At 44.3% G+C, this 20,706-nt stretch overlaps 2 protein-coding genes across 2 annotated transcripts in view; one reads left to right on the top strand and one right to left on the bottom strand.

Moving 5' to 3' along the window:
- Window positions 1-20,706, bottom strand: part of TMCC3 (transmembrane and coiled-coil domain family 3) — a 123,818-nt gene that overhangs the window by 68,100 nt on the left and 35,012 nt on the right. The gene's annotated exons all lie outside the window — the stretch shown is intronic.
- Window positions 11,960-13,838, top strand: SNAPC3 (small nuclear RNA activating complex polypeptide 3). The gene has a single exon (XM_052667398.1). The coding sequence runs from the start codon at window positions 12,178-12,180 to the stop codon at window positions 13,570-13,572; it is 1,395 nt and encodes a 464-aa protein (XP_052523358.1). The 5' UTR covers window positions 11,960-12,177; the 3' UTR covers window positions 13,573-13,838.

The raw sequence follows: 20,706 nt of genomic DNA, 5'->3' as shown, positions 1-20,706 counted from the left end.
GGGGACCATGCTGTTACTCTGTGTTTCCTTACTGTCATTTACTTGTCACTCACTCCTGTGTGGTGTCCTACCACAATAACAAGTCTTGTCCTCATGGGGAAGAGTAAACCCAGACTTTAAAAAGGCCATTTACAGTAACTTTGCTCTTCTCTTGTCCGAGAAGGTCCTTGGGCCAGCAGGTCCTGATCTCTTGATGTCAATCACTGGAGGGCTATGTGCATCCTCCAGCAGGCACATAAACAGATGCTGGAGAGAGCTCCCATGACAGTCCTGTCAGCTCCCATCAATTTATCCAAATTTCCTGATGTTTACAGTTTCTCAAAACTCCCAATCCTGGAATGGTAAAACTAACTGAAATTCTCAGATTTCATATTTTCCAATAGTGCAAATTTGTGATTACAAAGAAAAGCTAAAAAAAAAATCTGTCAAGAGTGTCAGCTGGCAACTCATAAAACAGACGGCAAAGAAAAAGTCAGTGCTTGCTTGCAATCTCATTACTTTGGGAGGTCTGAGTCATGGCTGCTAAGTACAGGAGTTGGTAGGTGGGCATAGACCACCTCAAAGCTGTCATAAACAGTTGTGCGTTCTGCTCCCAAAACCTGATGTAGCAAAAAAATTGATTAATATTGTGGAGTGGGTTGGGGGAAACAATTCACTCATGTTACAAAGTTCAGCTAAGCTAGGAACTCAGTTCTTTCTGCTGTTTCCCAAGAAGAACACTGTCTCAGCAGTTGCTGAAAACGAACAGATGAGGCTCTTCAAAAGCAAAACTACTTGATTGCTTTCCTATTTTCTTACTCTGATTCTTTGGGAGAAAAAAGAAATAAATTGTTGAAGTTGCTGAAAACCGAGAAAATGGAAAAGCCAAGCCAAGGGGCAATTAATCCCAGGCATTGCTGCAACTGCTTGTATGGTTCCCCAGCACTCCCTTGCTTCCAGCAATTGGATAGTGACAACTTGCATAAAAATGTATTTAAAAAATTCATTAGTAACAGTCCAAGTCAATTGTAGCCTTGGCACAGTTCAGTGCTAAGCTTCCAATTAAAAGATGCCAAATCTAGCTAGGTCCTTGAAGTATCTGTGAATTATTTATGTTTGGGTTATGTCCTAGAGCTACTTTGTTTTGGTTTTGTTGTTCTTCAGCCATGACATAACTGCCTCATTTAAGGCCATTTAAATGGTAATACGTTTTGGGATTTTTTAGTAACACCAATATAGATAGACACTAGAAAACACCTTTATCAAAGACAGAATGTGCTTCTTGTATATTTAGGAAATAAAGGGATTTAAGACATTGCAAGCCACAACTCTGTGATATAATAATTCTAAAAAGATGGCCTTTTAGAGACTCATTCACAAGATGTCCATCCGGGAAACAGCATCCAACTACTCAATTATTAACAGGTCCAGAGAAAAGCCACTAAGAACATCATAAGGCTGGAGCACCTCTCCTATGAAGAAAGGTTGAGGGAAGTGGGCTTGTTTAGCTTGGAGAAGAGAAGGCTCCAGGGAGACCTCATTGTGGCCTTCCAGTACTTGAAGGGAGTGTATAAACAGGAGGGGGAATGGCTCTGTTTACAAGGGTGTATAGTGATAGGACAAGGCGAAATGGCTTTAAACTGAGACAGGAGAGATTTAGGTTAGATATTAGGAGGAAGTTTTTCACACAGAGGGTGGTGAAACACTGGCACAGGTTGCCCAAGGAGGCTGTGGATGCCCCATCCCTGGAGGCATTCAAGGCCAGGCTGGATGTGGCTCTGGGCAGCCTGGTCTGCTGGTAGGCAACCCTGCACATAGCAGGGGGGTTGAAACCAGATGATCATTGTGGTCCTTTTCAACCCAGGCCATTCTATGATTCTACTTCTTCTGGGGAGAGAAAAAAGGGGAAACATACAGCATACCCTAGTTCATTTAATCTTTCAGTGAGTGGTCCTGAATTTTCTAATGAATGACCACAGATCTGTTTGACCTGATGACACTCAGCCTTTCCATTCAAACTGAAACTCACAGACACACGCACTTCCCAAAAGGACACTGGAAACATGCTTATTTTATCACAGTAGAGCTGGTTGCAACAGCAGACATTGCAATATTCCCTGAAATACTGGGGCAGTATGGTGACGAACAGTTATTGTACAGAAAAACAGTGCATTTTCCATTGCACTGGGAAAAGCTGCAAGTCAGACAGAATTCACATGTAAAGTTTTGGCTAAATTTGATAAGGTCAAGTATTTCTAAAACAATCAGTTGAATGTATCTGTTTCCAGGAGTGTTTGCTCTTCCAGCTAAGTTCACAAGAAAGTTACACAGCTTCCACAAAACTATGGAGGAGGGTGGTGGTATCAGACCCCCCTGTTGGCAAGCTGCTAGTTAGTCTCCTAAAGGGATTAAAAGAAGAAGCACAATTCACAGAAACCGTGCAGAAAATCAGAGGGAGCTGAAAAACCACAGAATGGTCCTGCTGTGGGGACCTGCCAGCTACACGGTGCTCGGCAGCTGGTTGTTGACTGGAGCGCGTGTATTCACCTCCCAGGCTGCTGGGCTCTGGACATGAAGCTTTGCAGAAAGGGAAACCTTTGCTCTGAAATGTGCATGTGAGTGAGTGACACCTCAGAAAGAGGTGCCCGGAGCAATGTTTGTGTCAAAAACCCACACAGACACAGCAGGAGGTGGCTGAAGTGGCTTTTGGTGCTGGGGTGGAAGCAAAAACACTACCAGGGCACTCAGGGAAGTGGGATGTTAACACAATTCTGCTTGTTTACATGAATGTGCAAAAATACCTGATGCCACTGCAAGTTGGATTTGTTTTTTTCTTCAAGCTGGAAAAGCTGACGTGTACAGCCCCCGCAGTACTGCCAGGCTCGCGGCCCGTATGGGTGCTTCTCGCAGCAGCACGTGTTTCAACACACTGCTGTCACCTGCTAATATCTGCATAAACAAATACCTGACTGGTGGAGGAAACAACACGCACAGCATCACACTTAGCCACCAAATGGTCTGGGTGCAATCAAGGCCCTTCAAATCCCATTCGGCTCACTGCAGTGTTGTGAAATGTCAGCACTGCATTCTGCACACCTGGCTCACAGGAGTGGCAGATGTTAGCAGGCAAGCCAATGATCACTGGTGGGCTGCCCAACACCAGCACAGACTGTCAGGAGGAAACCTGCACAGCTGGGAATTGGTTTCAACCTGGGACACACGCAAGATTTATACACCAGCACAGTGCACAAAGAATAGCGTAGGATACAAATTAAAGACCACAAGTAAAGTTAGAAAGCAAGTTTTCACAACTGAAGGGCAGGAACAGCAGCAGACAGAAGAGGTTAAAGTGGAGACAAGTTATGAAGTACACGTGCCACATTTTGTTGTATGTTTCTCTGGTGCACCTAGCTGCAAATCACAACTACAGCTGTGACCTACCACTGCGATCCATAGTGGAAATTCCTGTGTGCCATTATGAAGTCTGCTTCCTTTATTAGATAGAAGTAATTAAACAGAAAAAATAAACCTAAGCAAATCGAAACCCAAAAATATCTGCAGACAGCAATGCTGTCATTTGTTTGCATGCTGCGTGCGCCTCTGACTGTAATTCAATTCTCTGAAAACAAACCAACCATTCTAACAAATTGCTATCACGTTGCCTCTTACACGCCTGTTGACCTGGCAAAGTACAAAGGTAAAACTTTTCTGCTTGCTGGAAAGCACATTTCCTGCAGGGCACAGCTCATGGTCATTTTTTAATTCTGCATTTTTTAATTCAGCTTTAGACGAAATTAGGGAAGAATGTAGCATTTAAAAATATTTGCTCAGCACAAACAATCTGAAACGTGGATATATTCATGTAAAGAAGTTTCATACAATTAAGAATGAGTAAATACTCACAGTCCAACACACTGCAAAAACTAGGTTCAGCAGCATAGCTTTACTTCTGCCAAATTAGGCTAAAATAAAGAACATTAACTTTCCTTTTCTGTACAAAAAGTCCTCCAGTGTCACAGTGTCCAGTCAAAACAAACTCACTAAAAGAAACAACTGTCAATGAGGCATTTTCTAATCTAGCAATCAGCACATTATAAGAAGCCAGCAGATGTGAGGCTCTGCAAGGATGACAAAGGGCCTTGCTCACTGAGAAATACCATATCTGGCCCAACAGCTGTCCTGTTCCAGCTGCTGAGAGCCCTGCACCCAGCACAGCCAGACACCAGGTGCTCAGGAAAGGAACCCAAGGAGCTCTGGCACTTACTTGTACCTTCTCAGCTGTGGCTGTATGGCCTGAGATTGGACTTCTCACTTAACCATGAATATCCCAATCCACTTAGGTTCTAACAGAAGTATTTTTTACATCTAATGAAAAAAGTATTCAGTACCAAAACATACTGTACTATCATTGAAGTGAGATCCTCAGTTCTTTAATGGAGCAACTAAGAAGCAGCTTAGAATATTATTCATCACAAACATCATTAATACAGTAGTAATAGCGCATGGCAATAAATAAAACATGTACTGCAATTGACTGCATGATGATTCCTTGCAGTATCTGGCGTCTAACTAGAGTCACCAAGGGCAGATGGGTGCTATCACTGCCTCATGGTAAAGGGGACAGACATACTCTGGGTATTTTTTCCAAGCTTATTTTATCTGCAACGAGCCAGCTCACTCTCTAGTCTTCACATGATATTGAAATTTGTTTTGCTGCATATTAGCCATAAGAAGAATACACCTTTTAATGCAGGAAGTGGCACACGCTTTAATGAAGAAATCAGGAAGAAATGAAAACTCCATTCAGAGAGGACTCATACATATATCTATCATACAACACTGTAAGGGAAGGAGAACAAGTTTCTGGTTCCCTCCTCAGTATCTCTTAATAGATTACAAGAGGTTGCTTGCAAGAGTCCCCTCCAGTAGTCATGCTCCACAAGAATGTCAATAACACCTCAGGAGGAGTGGTTTGAAAGACAAATACAGGCATTGGAGGCAACATATGGGCAATTGATTGTGCATCACCAGGAAAAGAGAGTATGAGTCAATGCAACTAGCAATAGGACTGTATTGCAACCTGGAAACTAGACAGACAAGCTCACAGAGAAAAAATGAGAAGCAGCTGGAGTTATCTCCCTGTATCACATCCATCCCCAAGCTAGATTTTGTCTCCAAACAAAGGTGTACTGGTTTGTCAGTGTCCTGCATTCAATTTTAGAGCCTGCAGCACCCAAAGGGAGTCAGCACCCTTTCCTTTACTTTAAACACCTTAAAGCTCTTGTTTTCCCCAGGTACAGCACATTCCTATGGATTTCCAATGGCTAGGAAAGAATCCAAAAGGCAAAAGCTGCCAAAAAATGGGTAACTTCTCAAGACTAAGCCATAGCATGGGCTCTGTCTTGGATAGAACAGATAGCATAGTGTGGGGCAGGATGGGTATCTGCACCTCCTAGATTATAAGAAAACAGAGAAGAGAGTCATCAGGTGAGGGCTCAGGCAGGCCTGGAAATGTATATGCACGTATGCATTTAGAAGAGAAATGCTAAAAAGAGCTGATAATCTTCAGCAGCATTGCCTGGTAAGGTTAATAAGGATATACCAAAGACAACAGAGATTTCAGAACTAAACAAACAAACAAACAAATTTAAAACAAAGAAGAAAGAAAAAAGCCCCTAGATTTCAATTTAGTAACCACAGTTTTAAGAGGGTTTCTCTTCTGCTTTCCTCTATATGACGGATTCCTTGGTAACCAGAGAGGAAAACTGGCTTGAGAAATACTACTGTCCTGTTAGCAGCAGTCTCGCATTTAAGTGAAGCAGTTTTTCATCCCAGTGAACAGCCACGTTAGCATCTCATATGACTACACGAGTGTCTACAGGATAATTTCTATTATTAATTAAATAGTTGCTATTAATTTCTCATGTTTACCTACAGAAGAGGCCCAGTTAGAAGAATGAGGCTGTGACTGCTGTAGCTGAAGCCCAAGAATATCCATCTTCATTTTCCTCAGACTGCTTAGCACCCCTTTGGTTTTCGTGCCTGAACATCACAACAATCAGCCGCTCCAGGCATGAGGTCTCCTCTCTTCTGACATCTGAATATGGAGTACCTAGAGAAGGGCTGACACATCCTGCCTCTATCTGCACAGTGTGCTTGTGTCTTCTCCAATGAACATCGCCTGCAATCCCCCAGACCGCAGGGTCATGGCCTTGGAAGTGTAAAAGACTGGAGCAGTGTACACATCTGAAACTAAAAATATGTACATTTTCGTAATGTACACCAGAACACATGTTGAAGAGATTTGCCAGCTAACAAAATCCAGAAATGGTACTAAAATGTAAGTGTGAAATTACCATGATTTTTAAATTCCTGCCATTTCTCCTGCAAAGCACCACAGCTCTGTAAAGATATCAATGAATTAAGCTTCATAACAATCATGAGATTTATAAATAATTAGCCAGCCAGAATAAATAAAACAGTGATAAATTACGTAGAAAAAACTGGACGCTGATGTGGTTTTGGTATCTCTGGGTGCTATCAAGTGATACAGAATAACGAATACTATTTGCAGTGTCATAATTGATTAACTGCACACTTTCACTCCTGAGATTTTTTTTCAGAATTGATCCTTGCAGATGTTTCTCCTTCTAAGAAAGCTTCCCCCCAGATCTAGCTTTTTGAAGATCGACTCTCCTTTTGTTTTCTGACTCCATTTCTCTGTTCCTCTGCGATGATTTGCTTAGTGTGCACAGAAAGTGAACATCTATATTAGAGTTAGGCTCCTGATTTCTGTTTTTCTAATTCTGTGCTCTGCTATCTTCCTTTCTAATGTAAATATTTTCTAGAACTCTGAAATCACAGATGGAAACTGCCTGTTTCTTATTTAGCTTTAATTACCCCTCATTCAGTTTAAGCCTTTATGCAGGCCGGTCTTGTCCTCTGCAGTATTATAGTCTTAAGTGTCTCTCTTGCAGAATCAAGGACTGTGCCTTCACTAGCTGTGTGGATTCTTTTCCAAACCAGGCTCAGTGGGTTTCAAGGGAGCATCTCCTGGTCTTAGTTTAGAAATTAGAAATGTAAAAGAAAGCAAGTAATCTTTTAACAGCAGCACTGAGAAAGGAAATGAGAATACAAATGTACTTGTGAACAAAACCTCAGGGCATTCAGAGAAGATTTCCGAAATATGCAACTGCTACTCAGTTAGAAAAGCTACATAATCTCTGATTAATAGCAACTGCAACCTGGAAAGACTACAGCCACAGGAAGGCCAGTGTTTTACTATTCATAGAGGAGATGCAAGCTGAGATAACTCAGACATTAGCTACAGGGTTCAAACACTATACATGCCAATGTTTACCCAAACAAAATTCCTGTTGTCAGTTCTCATAAGCATAAACCTGGTTGTTTCCCAATAGGGTATGAGTAGTATTTTACTTCTTGACAATGAGTTCACTTTTTTAGTTACGGTAAATGTTGCCTACCTGAGCTGTGTATATTCTGTCTGGTTTCTAAACATAAACCCAGTCAACGACCTGGCCCATGAGTAAGGCAGATACACAGTTATTTCAAGCCATCAGAAGAGAATACAGACCCCACACCCCTCAGCCTAGGACTGGACAGTGGTCTCCATCTAAAGATATGTTTGTGTAAATAATGGTCAAGGTGTATCTGCTTAAGTTGGCACTGCTTGTTCTAAAAAACAGCATTCTTGTACTCAGAGGCCTGCTGATTCATGATGAGAGAAACAAGCTATGTAATAAAAACCTGAACGTCATATCTAAAAATAGCCAGCAGTTCAGACCAGTGCAGTAATAGCATTGAAATATTGGTACTAATTACAGGCCAACAATTGCAGACCTTAGAGCTAAGAGTAGATTTCTGAAGCAAGCCAGAACAAGATGTACTCATAAAGACAAAGCACTGCGGGATGCTATCATGAAGATGGCTGCATCAGATCAGCCTCACACCAAGACACAAAGGAGAACCTCTTAAATCATTAGTAAGCTGCAGCATGTCATTATTTTAAAGAGCTCTCGAAATGAACACCAGAGCCAAAGTACCTACAAATATCCCTCCTCAGTGGTCTCTAGGGTTCAACTCTGGACTCTGTGATGCCAGAGCTTCATTTATGGGATTAGGCAGTCTAAAGCCAGGTACAATTAATAACTTGCAGAACACCTTCCTTGGTTTTGCCTGCCCTATCTGAAATGATGCTTCCAGATCCAGTCACTGTCTCTCCTCAACATTATACTGCCAGCTCTTTTGCTCCATGTCTCCTACTTAACAAAAGGTTCATCACATGCATGTCAGCACAGCCCAGTGCTTTCAGCAATGCTGCATCACCATCCCCTGGTTCATGGTAGGGACACAGCACATATGGGGGTGGCCTGCAGGGCTGGTTAGCACCACATGCAAGAGAGGAGGAAAACTGGGAGCACTGCAGGCAGACAGAGAGCCTGCCAGGAAAGAGGAGGGAGGAAAAGAGAGGCTAGAGCATATGAAGTATAATGGAAGATGGAAGAGACAGGCAGGGTATGTTTATCAGGGCACTGCAAAAAGAAGGTGGTCTCAAAACAGAATTGTCAGAATAAAATCACAGGCTAAATAAGAAGGAAGTAAGAAATCACGTCTTGAAACAGGGCATCTTCTTCAGTGCTTGGCTGCTCTCCTGTCTTGCTAACCAGGAGGCACTGCCAGGCACAGATGCCAGACACAACAGTCTCATCTGAAGCTCCACAGTGCCAGGGGAACACAAATGGCTTCCCAGCTTCACCCTTCCCAGGAGAAAGCACATCCACTCACACGTGCTCTCTGGTTGCCTCCCATCTCACTCCCATGCCTGCTGTCTGGAATAGCCAGATACAGGCCTTCTTGGAGAGCTGCATGCATGAGCCTGAGCATCAGGGCCTGCCACACTTTGCTACTTCCCAGAATGACCAAACATGCATCTTGCACCTGCCTGGAACATCAATCATCCTGTCCCCTAGGAGCTTGGCCAGGGCACAGCCCAGCAGTGCCTCCACAGACACTGACGGACAGGGAATATGGGCAGTGATTAAACAAAATGATTGCATCTTTCATCTGAATGAAGAAAATGACATTCATTGCTGGTATTCATCTGCCATTCTGTGTTTTTTTTTCCTTTCTTTCAGAAAGTCACTACCCAGTCCCTGTACCCTGCATTTCTCCAGCAGCAGTAATGTGGGCATTACAACAGACTCACAGAGTTCTCAAAATTCCCAGAACTATTTCAAATGAATTAGAAAGAAACCAGGTCAAAAGAATTTACAGAAGGTAAAACAAGACACAAATACCAGTGCCATAATATCCACCAATTTTTGTTTCATTCCACACAGAACTCAGTGCTTTTACAGCACTTACTGAGTCCAAAGTGCCTCTCTAATTGATAGTCTTCAGTTGGATCACTCAGTTCTACCAACCTTAAAAGGAGACAGAACATTCTCTGCAGAGCAGGACTAAGGTCTGGCTTCCTGATTAACTGCACAGCATGAGGCACGAACCTCCTTAAACCTTAGGCCAGCACAGGGTAAGGGACAGCATGATTATTTCTGTATTGAGGCTTGTGCTTTGAAGCAGGGGGTCTAAAAGACCTGCAAATAGGCAACAGCCAATGATTTTCCTTAATCTTGTCCTCAAAATGAATGATTTGATCTTCTTTTTCTCAACTTCTAGACAAAGTATTCATACCAACTCAGACAAACCCAGCATCACGATCTCTCCTCAAAACTTAAAGGACTGCAAAGTTACTGGCATGGCAATACACACCTCTGAGAGGTGTGCTCAGAGGTGTGTTCTGGTGCTCAGGAATTTAAGATGAATCCCACACGAGTGCTGAAGTTTCTGGATCTGTGTTCCTGTATCAGCTGTCAGCACACACACAAAAAAAAAACAATACAACACTTCAAAGCTTTTAGCTCTTCTAAAGGAAAAGTGAAATGTGATCTCAGCACATCTGAAGGACCAGAAATCATATGACTAAAGAAGAAAAACTGATGGGCAGTTTTTTTTGTTTTGGTTTGGTTTTTTTGGTCAGTCTCCTGGTCTGGGAACAACAGCTAACCCAGCATTTTTTTTAAACACTTGACATTGGCAGTTCTGCTATTTGCCCCAAAATACCACTTCTTCAGATTCTAATTATAGTGGCACTCTGCAAAGTAAAATGACAAACAGCTTAAAATAAGAGCTGGTCCTAACATGAAGAAGTAGGTAAATATTGAATAAATGCTGATTTTATCTCCCTCCCTGTACCCATAAAAATTTGAATATGAAAAAATGGTATTTTCTGGATAGCAGTTAATAGCCATTTTTCCACTACAAGGGTTTCTAACAGCATATTTGAATCCTGCTCATGGAAAGTTCTGTCCCATCACCAAACACAAAAGTACCTATTGAAGACAAAACCAGAAGTTGCCATTTCAACTGAGAACCTTTTTGGCTACAGACTCAGATATTTTGAGCCTGCATATGGGGTCAGAACCACTTTCTTTTTAAGCGAGGCCCTGCAAACACTCTTGCACCTGAGTAACCTTATTTGCATGAATTTGTTGTGGTACTTCTTGTAAGAAATTACTTACTTGCTGAGACAGATGTGAAATCTATTTCTTGGACAGCGAGGAACACAGCATGTGCATTCAATCAACACAAAAAAGAAATTGCTACATGGATATTTTTGGCACAGAATGTTTCCTGGGAACGTTCATTCCAGAGAGAGCAGAGCTCCCTTCTGCCTGCCCAGGAAGGGCTGCTGCACTCCCAGAGGCTGTGCTGGGCATCACGGAACCAGAGTCCTCCCATTTCTAGATGAGGCTTTCCAGAACATTTGGTTTCTTGCTCCTTAAATAGGTTTTGTTTATTTCTTGAAATAAACTGTTCCCCTCATGCTTGATTTATGGCAAATCTCAATTTGAAAAAAAAAGCCATTGCAAATGTTCAATTGTGAATTTCACAAAAAGTCCTTAACTTCTTTACATGTCAAAATTTGAGTTAGCTTATGCTATGAAGTTAAGAAAGCAGAAGAGGTCAAAACAAAGTGACACTTTTATCAGTCTGATCTGAACCCTCGCTCCAAGACTGATGACTGACTGACGTCTCAAAACTTTCAAAAGCATTTCAAAGTTAACCTTTTTAAAACTGGCATTTCAGTTCATTTTGAAAATCCTGGCTCAGCTGGGGCTTGGGGAACACTTTTGCAGCGCACAATAAAATTGATTTTGGCCCAAGGAAATTCCCAATCCGTTGGTCCTACCAAATGTCTTTGGTTTACCTCCGAGTGTGCTGAGTTTTATTCAGCATGATTTGAGAAGACACACGGGTAGCATCTGACCACAGGAAGCCACTCACTAGACCAGAACTCTGCTCGGTACCGTGAGAAGGTGGAAAATGTGCAGTGGAGCCCTGAGCATAGCACCAAGCCCCACCCTATCCAAAGTGGATGTGGCAGAGGACACCCAGGGACCTGTGATGACACAGGGCCTGCTGAGCACACCCAAGCCCAGCTCATCCACCTCATCCCCACCAGCCCACACAGCGTGAGTCATACCCTCAGGTACGGAAATGAGCAAATCAAATCTGAAACATCATGCAAAGGAGAGTGCGTGGCACCCGATGGTTTGCAACACAGCTCTTCTTTAAAGTGCCAGAGAGCGGGCTTGGGATGGGACACAGTTGAGGTGCAGTTTTTGGGTGGTGTTAGCCAAAAGATTCTCCCTGGAAGAAGGGCTGGGGCCCAGCTGTCACGTGGGGATGAGTGCAGAGAAAGCCAGCCTCTAGTCTTGTGTTCGTGTCCTAGTGTAGATAACCTACATGCTAGCAGGATGAAATCACAGCGGTGTCATGGGCCTCACAAATGTCACAGCAGTGTCACTGCAAACACAGGCAGGAAATAAATGCTGTGTTTCATCTCTCGTTCCAGGAGCCATTTGTGAGCATGTGGGTGCTGAGGTCTGAGGCTATGGCCTTGCTCTGCCCACAGAAATCACGGCAGGGGACAGGCACAGAGCAGGCTGGCAGTGGGAAGCAGCAGGCACCGAGCACAACTCCCCTCCTCTCCAGCCACCTCGTATCTCGACAGTGAAAAAATGTGCTACCCGGCTTTCTGGGGGAGAATCTCGCTGCGGCAACAGCATTCATTCACTGAGATCAACAGAAGAGAAGCGACGCCAATCCGCGACCAGCATGAGAGACGGAATCTGTGCTGAAAAACACCCTGAGAAAAGCGGCCCTCCGAGATTTCCCCACACGGCAGAAGACGACGCACAAGGCGCTCCAGGCAGCAACGCGCACGCACGGCTGTCCCCACGGGAGCCCCGCGCTCGGCTCTCCCGTGCCGCCTCCTCCCCCTCCCCCCGCGGCTGTCCCGGCGCGGCCGAGGCGGGGCGGGCCGGCCGTGACGCGTTTCCACCGCGACCGCTGGCAGCTGCGCGGCGGCCGGCAGGCCCGATGGCGGCGGAGGCGATCGAGTACGAGGCGGGGGAGCCGCACACCCGCGTGTTCCGCGTGGGCGCGCTGGGCAGCGGCTGGCGGCAGTGCCTGCAGCCCCGAGACCTTTCGCTGGCTGACGAGGAGGAGGAGGAGGAGGCGGCCGGGGCCGTGGCGGAGGAGCTGGGCTGCACGGCAGAGACGGCGGCCGAGCTGCGGGCCTTGTGCAGTGTTGATACGTTAGTGTCTGCTGATACAGAGAGGGACCCAGAAGCGATTCCCGAAGACAGCGGGCTGGAAACTCTTCGGTTTAGGAAGAAGGCGCTGCGGAGGCGAGAAGAAAGGATCGTCGTGGATCGGGCTTGCAGACAGGAAACGCTGACTTACGAGATGGAGTCGCACGCCATTGGGAAGAGGCCTGATGATGCAGCAGACCTGGTGGAGGAGGGAGAGCTGCTTCTGACTCTGAACGTCTTCTATCCCGTCATCTTCCAGAAGCACAAGGAGCACAAGCCCTACCAGACAGTCCTGGTGCTGGGCAGCCAGAGGCTCACTGAACTCAGAGACTCCTTGTCCTGTGTTAGCGACCTGCAGATTGGCGGGGAGTTCAGCAGCGAGCCGGACCGAGCGCCGGAGCACATCAGCAAGGACCTCTACAAATCTGCCTTCTTTTACTTTGAAGGCATCTTTTATAATGATAGCAGATACCCAGAGTGCAGAGATCTGAGCAGAACCATTATTGAGTGGTCCGAATCTCGTGACAGAGGCTATGGAAATCTTCAGTCTGCCAAAATGGAGGACTACACATTCAATGATGTGTCCCTCAGAATCGGCTATCCGTACCTCTTCTGCCACCAAGGGGACTGTGAGCACATCATTATCGTCACAGACATACGACTTATTCATCATGAGGACTGCCTGGACAGGAACCTCTATCCGCTGTTAATCAAAAAACACTGGTTATGTACCAGAAAATGCTTTGTGTGCAAAATGTATACAGCCAGGTGGGTAACCAACAAGGACAGCCTGGCACCAGAGGATCCATGTTTCTTCTGTGATGTTTGTTTCCGAATGCTCCATTATGATGCAGAAGGCAATAAACTGGGAGACTTCCTTGCATATCCCTACGTCGATCCTGGGATTTTCAACTAGAACTTACATGAGCCAGAATGGATTCAGATCTGACTCATCTGACAGATGAAACTGTTGCTCTAGCTGTTAAAACCACCAAACAGCTTGAGCGTTGGCCATCCCATAGGTTTTGGGGTTGGGCCTTTATTCTTCTCCTCTGAGAAGGAAGGAGCCCTTTGCATTTAAAGTGTATCTGATATGCTTTCACAGTCACAGAGATAAGCTAGCATGGAAAAATATACTCAGATGTGTATTTTAATAAAGTACATTTTTCTAATATGTTTCAACTACAGTACAGTAATTTGGAGATCCAGACTAAAAATCTGGATGTTTTGAAAAGAGAATACCCGTACAAAAGCAGACAGTGGTTGTTCGGTGGGTTTGGGTTTTTTGTCCTTGAGAAATCTTATGCATCTAAGGTTCTGTTAACTTTTAAAGGCTGAAAATATGATCTTTGGGCATCTTACCTGGAAAACTGGCAATTATCTCTGAACAAGGTGAGAAAATCAGTCCAGTGATTAGCCTGCCCATAGCAAATGGTTGGAATTAGGTTATCTTTAAGGTCTCTTCCAACCAAAGCCATCCTTTGTTTCCCAAAGAAATCACTTGTGGAAAGAAACTGGGCAAGGTTGAGAGAAATCGGTATTTTCAGGGTTCTTTGGAAATTAGGAGAGAAGCAACACATCTAAAGCATCACCAGAGCCTGTGGCAGAATTAGGAGTAAAATTACCATTTTCGGATGAGCATCAGGCTCTGCTCAGCTCCAAAACCAGTGTGCCCTTCAATTCTGGAGCATTCTCCCAGGAATGCCCATGCCCATCTGGACAGGCCAGCTGTTCCATCATGGGATGTGGGCTATGAAACCCCAATACTGGAAACCCCAACCCTAACTGCATTTGACTGAAGAACTGGAAGAAGCTCAAAGCAAGAATGCCATCTTATTTGCCTCATTTCTTATATTTTTTAAAACATTGTGAGTAACTTCAAGTCTTCATCTCAGTACAAAGATGCAGAAAAGCCTGGTAGTCTCCCTAATGGAAATGCAGAGCTGAACAATATGTTTGTCAACGAGCAAATCCCCCAGTAAAAGGTCTGACTCATAAAGTAATGAAACAATTACTGTTAGATGCTATTATTTATTAGTTATAGCACAGTAGTGCCTACAGGCTAGGACAAACTCCCACTGTGCCTGGAACAACACAAACACTGAGCAGAATACGTAATCCAAGTGTTCTTATTTGCAGAGCCACTGCGTTACGCCCAATTTTAGTCTCTAAAAAGTGCAAACAAATGATATTTCCATCAACACTAATAACATCAGCAGTTATTTGTGCTGTCAGGAGGAAGGCAGCCTGCCCTTCTCCCCGTGGCACTTCCAGCAGTTCACACTGCCCCTGAGAGAGCAACCCAGCTGGGGAACAGCAGTGTTGGTATGCAGGCTTTTGCCTTGGCAGGTATCTCTGGAAAAGCAAATTAAAAGGCAAAGGTAACCTCTGGTGAGTGCTAGCCTGAGAGGGGAGAGAATAACACTTAGAAGCAAACATGCTGATAGGCAGCAACCCTCAGGTTGTCCTCAAAGGCAACCTCAGATTCTCCAGATGAGATGCTGCACAATCTGTCAGCTGGGATATGACCGAAGGCAATGGTTTTGCCTGTGGAAAGGAGAATGGATGCTGAGCTTTGGGAAAGTCAGCTCTGTCATGCTGAGGGATATTGTCCTTTGACAGCTGGGAGAAGCTTCACTGCTGAAGTGATTTACAGTCACATGAAAAGAATAGCATAAATACCACTGGGAAATTCATGGAGAATTCACACCAATGAAGGGTATGATCCAACAGGCTTTACCTCTCACTTAATTTACTGTTTCTATTACTTTATTATTTAGCCTCAGCCTGTGTTTTCTGAAGATAAATACTGTTTTTTTAAGATACCATTGTGATCCAAAGCCTGCTGAGGTCTCTAGAAAGGCACAATTCACCTGGACTTGAAATGAACCCATAAATTTAAGGAAGGGGGATTGGCTTTTTTTTTCTTTCCTCCTTTTTTCTCTTGTCTAAACTTCAAAAAACTAAGCATGGATTTTGCTAGCAGATTTTGTAGGTGTGCTGCAACCATTACATATTTTGCCATCAATCCCAGCATATTCCTACAAGCCAGGTGCTGGAAAGTTTGTGCTCTTTTGTTCTGAAAATCTGGGGCATGTTCATATTCAGGCTTATCAATGCCAATTAATGTGCAACTACAGAAAAATAAGCATCCTTACTTTTTTTTTTTTTTCCATAGCAAAACTAAAAAAATTCACTAACTTTAAGACATCTTATTCTGTAAAGTCAAAACTAACAGTGGATAGAATCTGTTCCAGAAACTGTGTAAAAAAAGAAAGTAACCAAAACACTTCTCCAAGTGTCCCGTCAATAATACAGTCACTCTGCAATGTCACACAGAGGGGTCTAGAAGCCTTGCAAATGGTCTGAAAGGATCGCAAGATACCATTAATTGTTTCCATTCTACTCACTAGTGAAAACTACAGATATTTCCAGTGACATAGAATGCAAAGTCTATTACTAGTGACATCAGCTGAATTCTGTATCTCCAAAAAGCACGCACTATCCTGTCTTCTGTATTTCTTTTCTTTCAAACTTCCAGTTTTGTGCCTCTCATTTAGTAAGGGCCTGGGTTAGTTGGCCAAGTCGTCCTGACTAAATGCACCACTGCCAAGATTCTCCAGAAAGCAAGAGGAAAACAGGTTGGTTGGTTTGGATTTTTTTAAAGCTCAATGCTGGTGAAAATTGGCCAGACTTGAGTAGGTGACAATTTGTGGGACATTTTGTGTTATGCTTTTACTTTTCCAGAAGAAGGCTATAGGCATACATGGGTGTCCAGTAGAAAATTCATCATTTCGGTCATCTTTCTTATCTGCCTTTTTTCCTGTCCTGGTGGAAAACAGCCCGTGTCAGAGCTGCAGAACCACCTGCACTGATGGCCGCAGGAAGACAAACACCAGCTCAGGACCAGTCACGTGGGGGCTCTTCCTGACAAACACTCCAGACTGCTGAAGTAAAAGGCTATAAGCAAACCTGCTGAAGTGAAAGCCATACTTAAGTTCTTCTTATCTGCTAGGGGATTCTCTCCTTTTATTCCTGAGTACTTTCTTACAAGGCTAAAAATACTTCAGTGGTGAAAGGCCTTAATAGGGAAGATAAGGTGATACCACACCAAAGCCTGTAATGCAGGAACTGTTTGAAGGAGTAAAGGCAACACAAAGGTCTAGTTAACATCATATCCCTTGTTGAACTCAAAGTAGCACTTAACACATCAAATAATGGTTTGAGTTAAGCACAGTGTTGATGAAGTCTCTTGGCTTTCTTTACATACAACTGCACATTTTCACTGGTTCACATAAGCAGAGACATTTCAGAGCAGCAAAGATCACAGTGTGCTACTCTGATGTACTGCACCACAAAGGGCACAGAAACCACCCAGGAATCCCCCGCAGGGAGACAAGTTCTGCTGAGCTCAGCTCACTGATACTTCCAGTAATCCCCAGGCATAAGGGATTCACAGCAAGGCCAGCCTACGTCCACTCCAAGCACCTTCACCCTGCTGGCACAAACTGATGTTGCCAAAGAAGAAATGAGGGAAGCCCTGTGCCCCTTGGGCAAGTGTTCTGTGCTTTGTGTCTCCATCTCTGACTTTCTTAAACTGTGACACTCAACACAGATTCTCCAAGGTGCATAAATTGGAGGAGAAGCAATCTGTTGCTACTGCTGACTTTAACCACTATGTGAATTTCAACCTGGAGTAGTAGCAGGCTGGAGAATAACCCAGCATACCTCTAGCCCCAGGAATGAAAACAATTAATGCATGGTTTCATGAGCTCAGCTCCAAAGCAAGAGGGGAGCTGCTGCCTTTGAGACAGCATGACTGACAAAACTGGACTGAAATGGATGCAACCACTACAGACTCCGTCTGTACGTCTGAACGACACGAGGTCAGGGGAAGCTAAGAGTAACTGCTCACTGATATTTGTAATAGCACCATTACAATAAATGTACAAAATCCAGGCACAAATCAGGCCAGTTTCTCCCCTGGGATTTAATAGCCTCCTTTTACCTATATGTTTATAGCGCACCTGCTGCATTACTAATTACTACTGATAATTATCCCTTCTGGGAGGGTAGGATCCCATTTTTTAAATATCCTCCTGCTAAGAAAACTATTGGGAAACTTAAGACAGAGCAGAGACCTTGCAGCTTTCCTTCTCACAGTCAGGTAAATTCCATTGCGGTTTTCTTTCTGCCATCCACAGCAGTAGATGGTCTCCTCCTCATAACCTTGCCTGACTGCTGCATGTGTCACCCGGGAAATTTCACTTCTGCTCATCCAGATCACTGAAGTAAACTCCAAGCAAACAAGCATGTCCCATGGAAATAAAGACAGATTACTGATGCTTATCCAGTAGCACTGACAGTGCAGAAACAAAAGCAGCTTTGCTGTGTGCCATCTGTACGGTGCAGCCTGTATAACCTTTCCCAATGGAAGGAAAATTACAAGGTATGTGAAGCCAATCTGCTGCATTCTCCTGTAAGGGCTACATGGATGACAGTAATGCTATTAACCTATTTTCTGATCTTGCATGAACATCAGAAGTGCAGCCACATCCATAAATGTTGGTATTATCACATACAGCTCATGTCATATCATTAATCACTGGTAGCATTACTGCCAAGTGCCTGACAGTCAGGATGCAAACACAGCCCATCCCACGTAGCAGCCACCTCTGCAGGCTGAATGCTGCTTGTGGAGAATCACAGAATCATAGAATCATTAAGGCTGGAAAAGGCCACTAAGACCATCCAGTCCAACCATCAGTCCATCCCTACCATGCCCACTGACCATGTCCCTCAGTGCCACATCCACACAGTTCTTGAACACCTCCAGGTGACTCCATCTCTTCCCCAGAGAGCCTGTGTCAGTGCCCAACCACTGTTTCTGAGAATAAATTTTTCCAGATATCCAACCTGAACTTCTCCTGGCACAACTCGAGGACATTCCATCTCATCCTATCACTAGTTACTTGGGAGAAGAGGCCAACCTCCACTTCGCTGCAACCTCCTTTCACGTCACTGTAGAAAGCAATAAGATCCCTTCTGAGCCTCCTCTTCTCCAGACTAAATCCCCCAGTTCCCTCCACAGCTCCCCATCAGACTTGTGCTCCAGACCCTTCACAGCCCTTTTCTGGACACACTCCAGGACCTGAGTGTCTTGTAGTGAGGGGCCCAAAACTGAACACAGTTCTCAAGGTGCGGCCTCAGCAGAGTACAGAGAGATGATCACCTCCCTGTTCCTGCTGGCAACACTATGATACAAGCCAGGATGCCATTGGCCTTCTTGGCCACCTGGGCACACTGCTGGCTCCTGTTCAACCAGCTGTCAGCCAGCACACCCAGATCCTTTTTTGCTGCAAGGATTTCCAGCTGCTCTGTCCCACACCTGTAGCATTGTACTGGTTTGTGACCAGAATGCATGACTCAGCACTTGGTCTTGTAGAATCTCATGCAGTTGGCCTCAGCCCACTGATCAGCCTATCCAGATCCCTCTGTAGGACCTTCCTAGCCTCAAGCAGTTACACTCAGAAAGCTACACTTTCTCCCACCTTGGCTAGCTTCTGCACTGAGGAGCAAGCTTCTCTGAAGGAGTACAACCACTAACTTATCTTCTTTTCTTTTTTTTTATAATGCTTTTTTTTTCCAGAATATTCTAGATCTTACATTCCCATCCAAATCAGTCCTGCTGCCTGCATCTCCTGCATCTCAGAGCACTGTCCACACAATGTTCCTACCTCTCCTCGTATCCTCAGGTGGACATGCTGAGCAACCTGCATCCACAAAGGGCAAATGCACATTGCCCAGACAGGAGCATCAGAAAGAGTTGGTAGCTCACCAAGAGTTTAATTACCACTGCTACATCCAATTGCAACCATTCCAGCCGCCCCCTCCCCACATTGAGCTGTATGGCTGTCCTTTATCAACTAGAACCTGCAAAGAATGCACAGGCAGGTGGATGGTCCAGCCTGCCCTTTGGAGAGCGGAGAGAAGCTTCTTCTGAGGTCACACAAAGGGTTTTAAAATGTTGCCCCATCTCAGGTTACTGGGAACACAGTAAATTTTTACTCATGATATTCAGTGTTTGGATCTTCTCTTGCTTAAGAAGAGTCAAGTAGCAGTTATATACATCACTCCTTTGCATAGGCAAAGAGAAAACTCCAGAGCATACATTAAAAAAAAAAAAAGAAAAGGGAGCTTTTTATTTCAATAGTCTCTAACATTCAAAAGGAATTAGATAACAGCTATAATGGACTCACCTACTCCTGATCCTTTCTGCTGCCAGAATGTTTAGTGTAATAAATCATAAGAGCACTACATTACCCTGAAGCTAAAAATGGAGCAGAGTCAGGAGGCAACACAGCTCTGCACTCAGAACACAGAACTGTATTCACAACATCTGCACTTGGTCTGATTTTAAGCTTCCTCAGGTGGGACACTGAACCCAAATGAGAGGGGAAAGGTTGATGAGGTGGTTACTGCACAGGCTTGCTTTTAAGCCTTTCTCCTTACAACTTTACTCTCATCACTTTTTGGTTTAGATTGGACTAGCTCCTGGAAAGGGTCCTGCTTAGCAGAAGGCTGCAGAAATCATTTCAATTTCCCCATTGCTGTGACATCTTCTGAAGAGAGAGAGCACAGCTGAATGGCAGGATAACAGCAGGATGCAATACCACCTTTCTTCAGTTCAGAGGTGTAAGATCAAACAGTTTCCTCCAGACCTGGAGAGGCAGCTTATGAGAAACATGCTCCTAGCTGCTCACAAACTGACTTAGCACTGAAAGCAAACATTTATCAAAGCAATGCACTTAATGGGCATCTTCTCCTTGCAGAGAGCTGACACTGTTCCAACTGCACCCCAAAGCCCAAGCAAGATGATGCCCACTTGCACCAAGCAATGTGCCAAAATCTGTTCCAACTTAATGACTCCATGGCAGGCCAGTGGAATCTGCTGAGCTCCTGCCACAAGAACAGCTGAATTAAACTACCTCAAGGGCCTGTTAGTTTTAGTGTCTGCTAGGACAAGTTTGGAGAATGGTTTAAGTCTTTA

The sequence above is a fragment of the Tympanuchus pallidicinctus genome, unplaced genomic scaffold, assembly GCF_026119805.1.
Source record: "Tympanuchus pallidicinctus isolate F22 unplaced genomic scaffold, pur_lepc_1.0 scaffold8, whole genome shotgun sequence".
Lineage (NCBI taxonomy): Eukaryota > Metazoa > Chordata > Aves > Galliformes > Phasianidae > Tympanuchus > Tympanuchus pallidicinctus.
Note: the sequence above shows the minus strand (reverse complement) of the source record. Positions and strands in the feature narration are given on the sequence as shown.

Bases quoted from the DNA above. Each gene is read 5' to 3' on its own strand.
- SNAPC3 (XM_052667398.1), top strand. From the start codon at position 12,178: ATGAGAGACGGAATCTGTGCTGAAAAACACCCTGAGAAAAGCGGCCCT.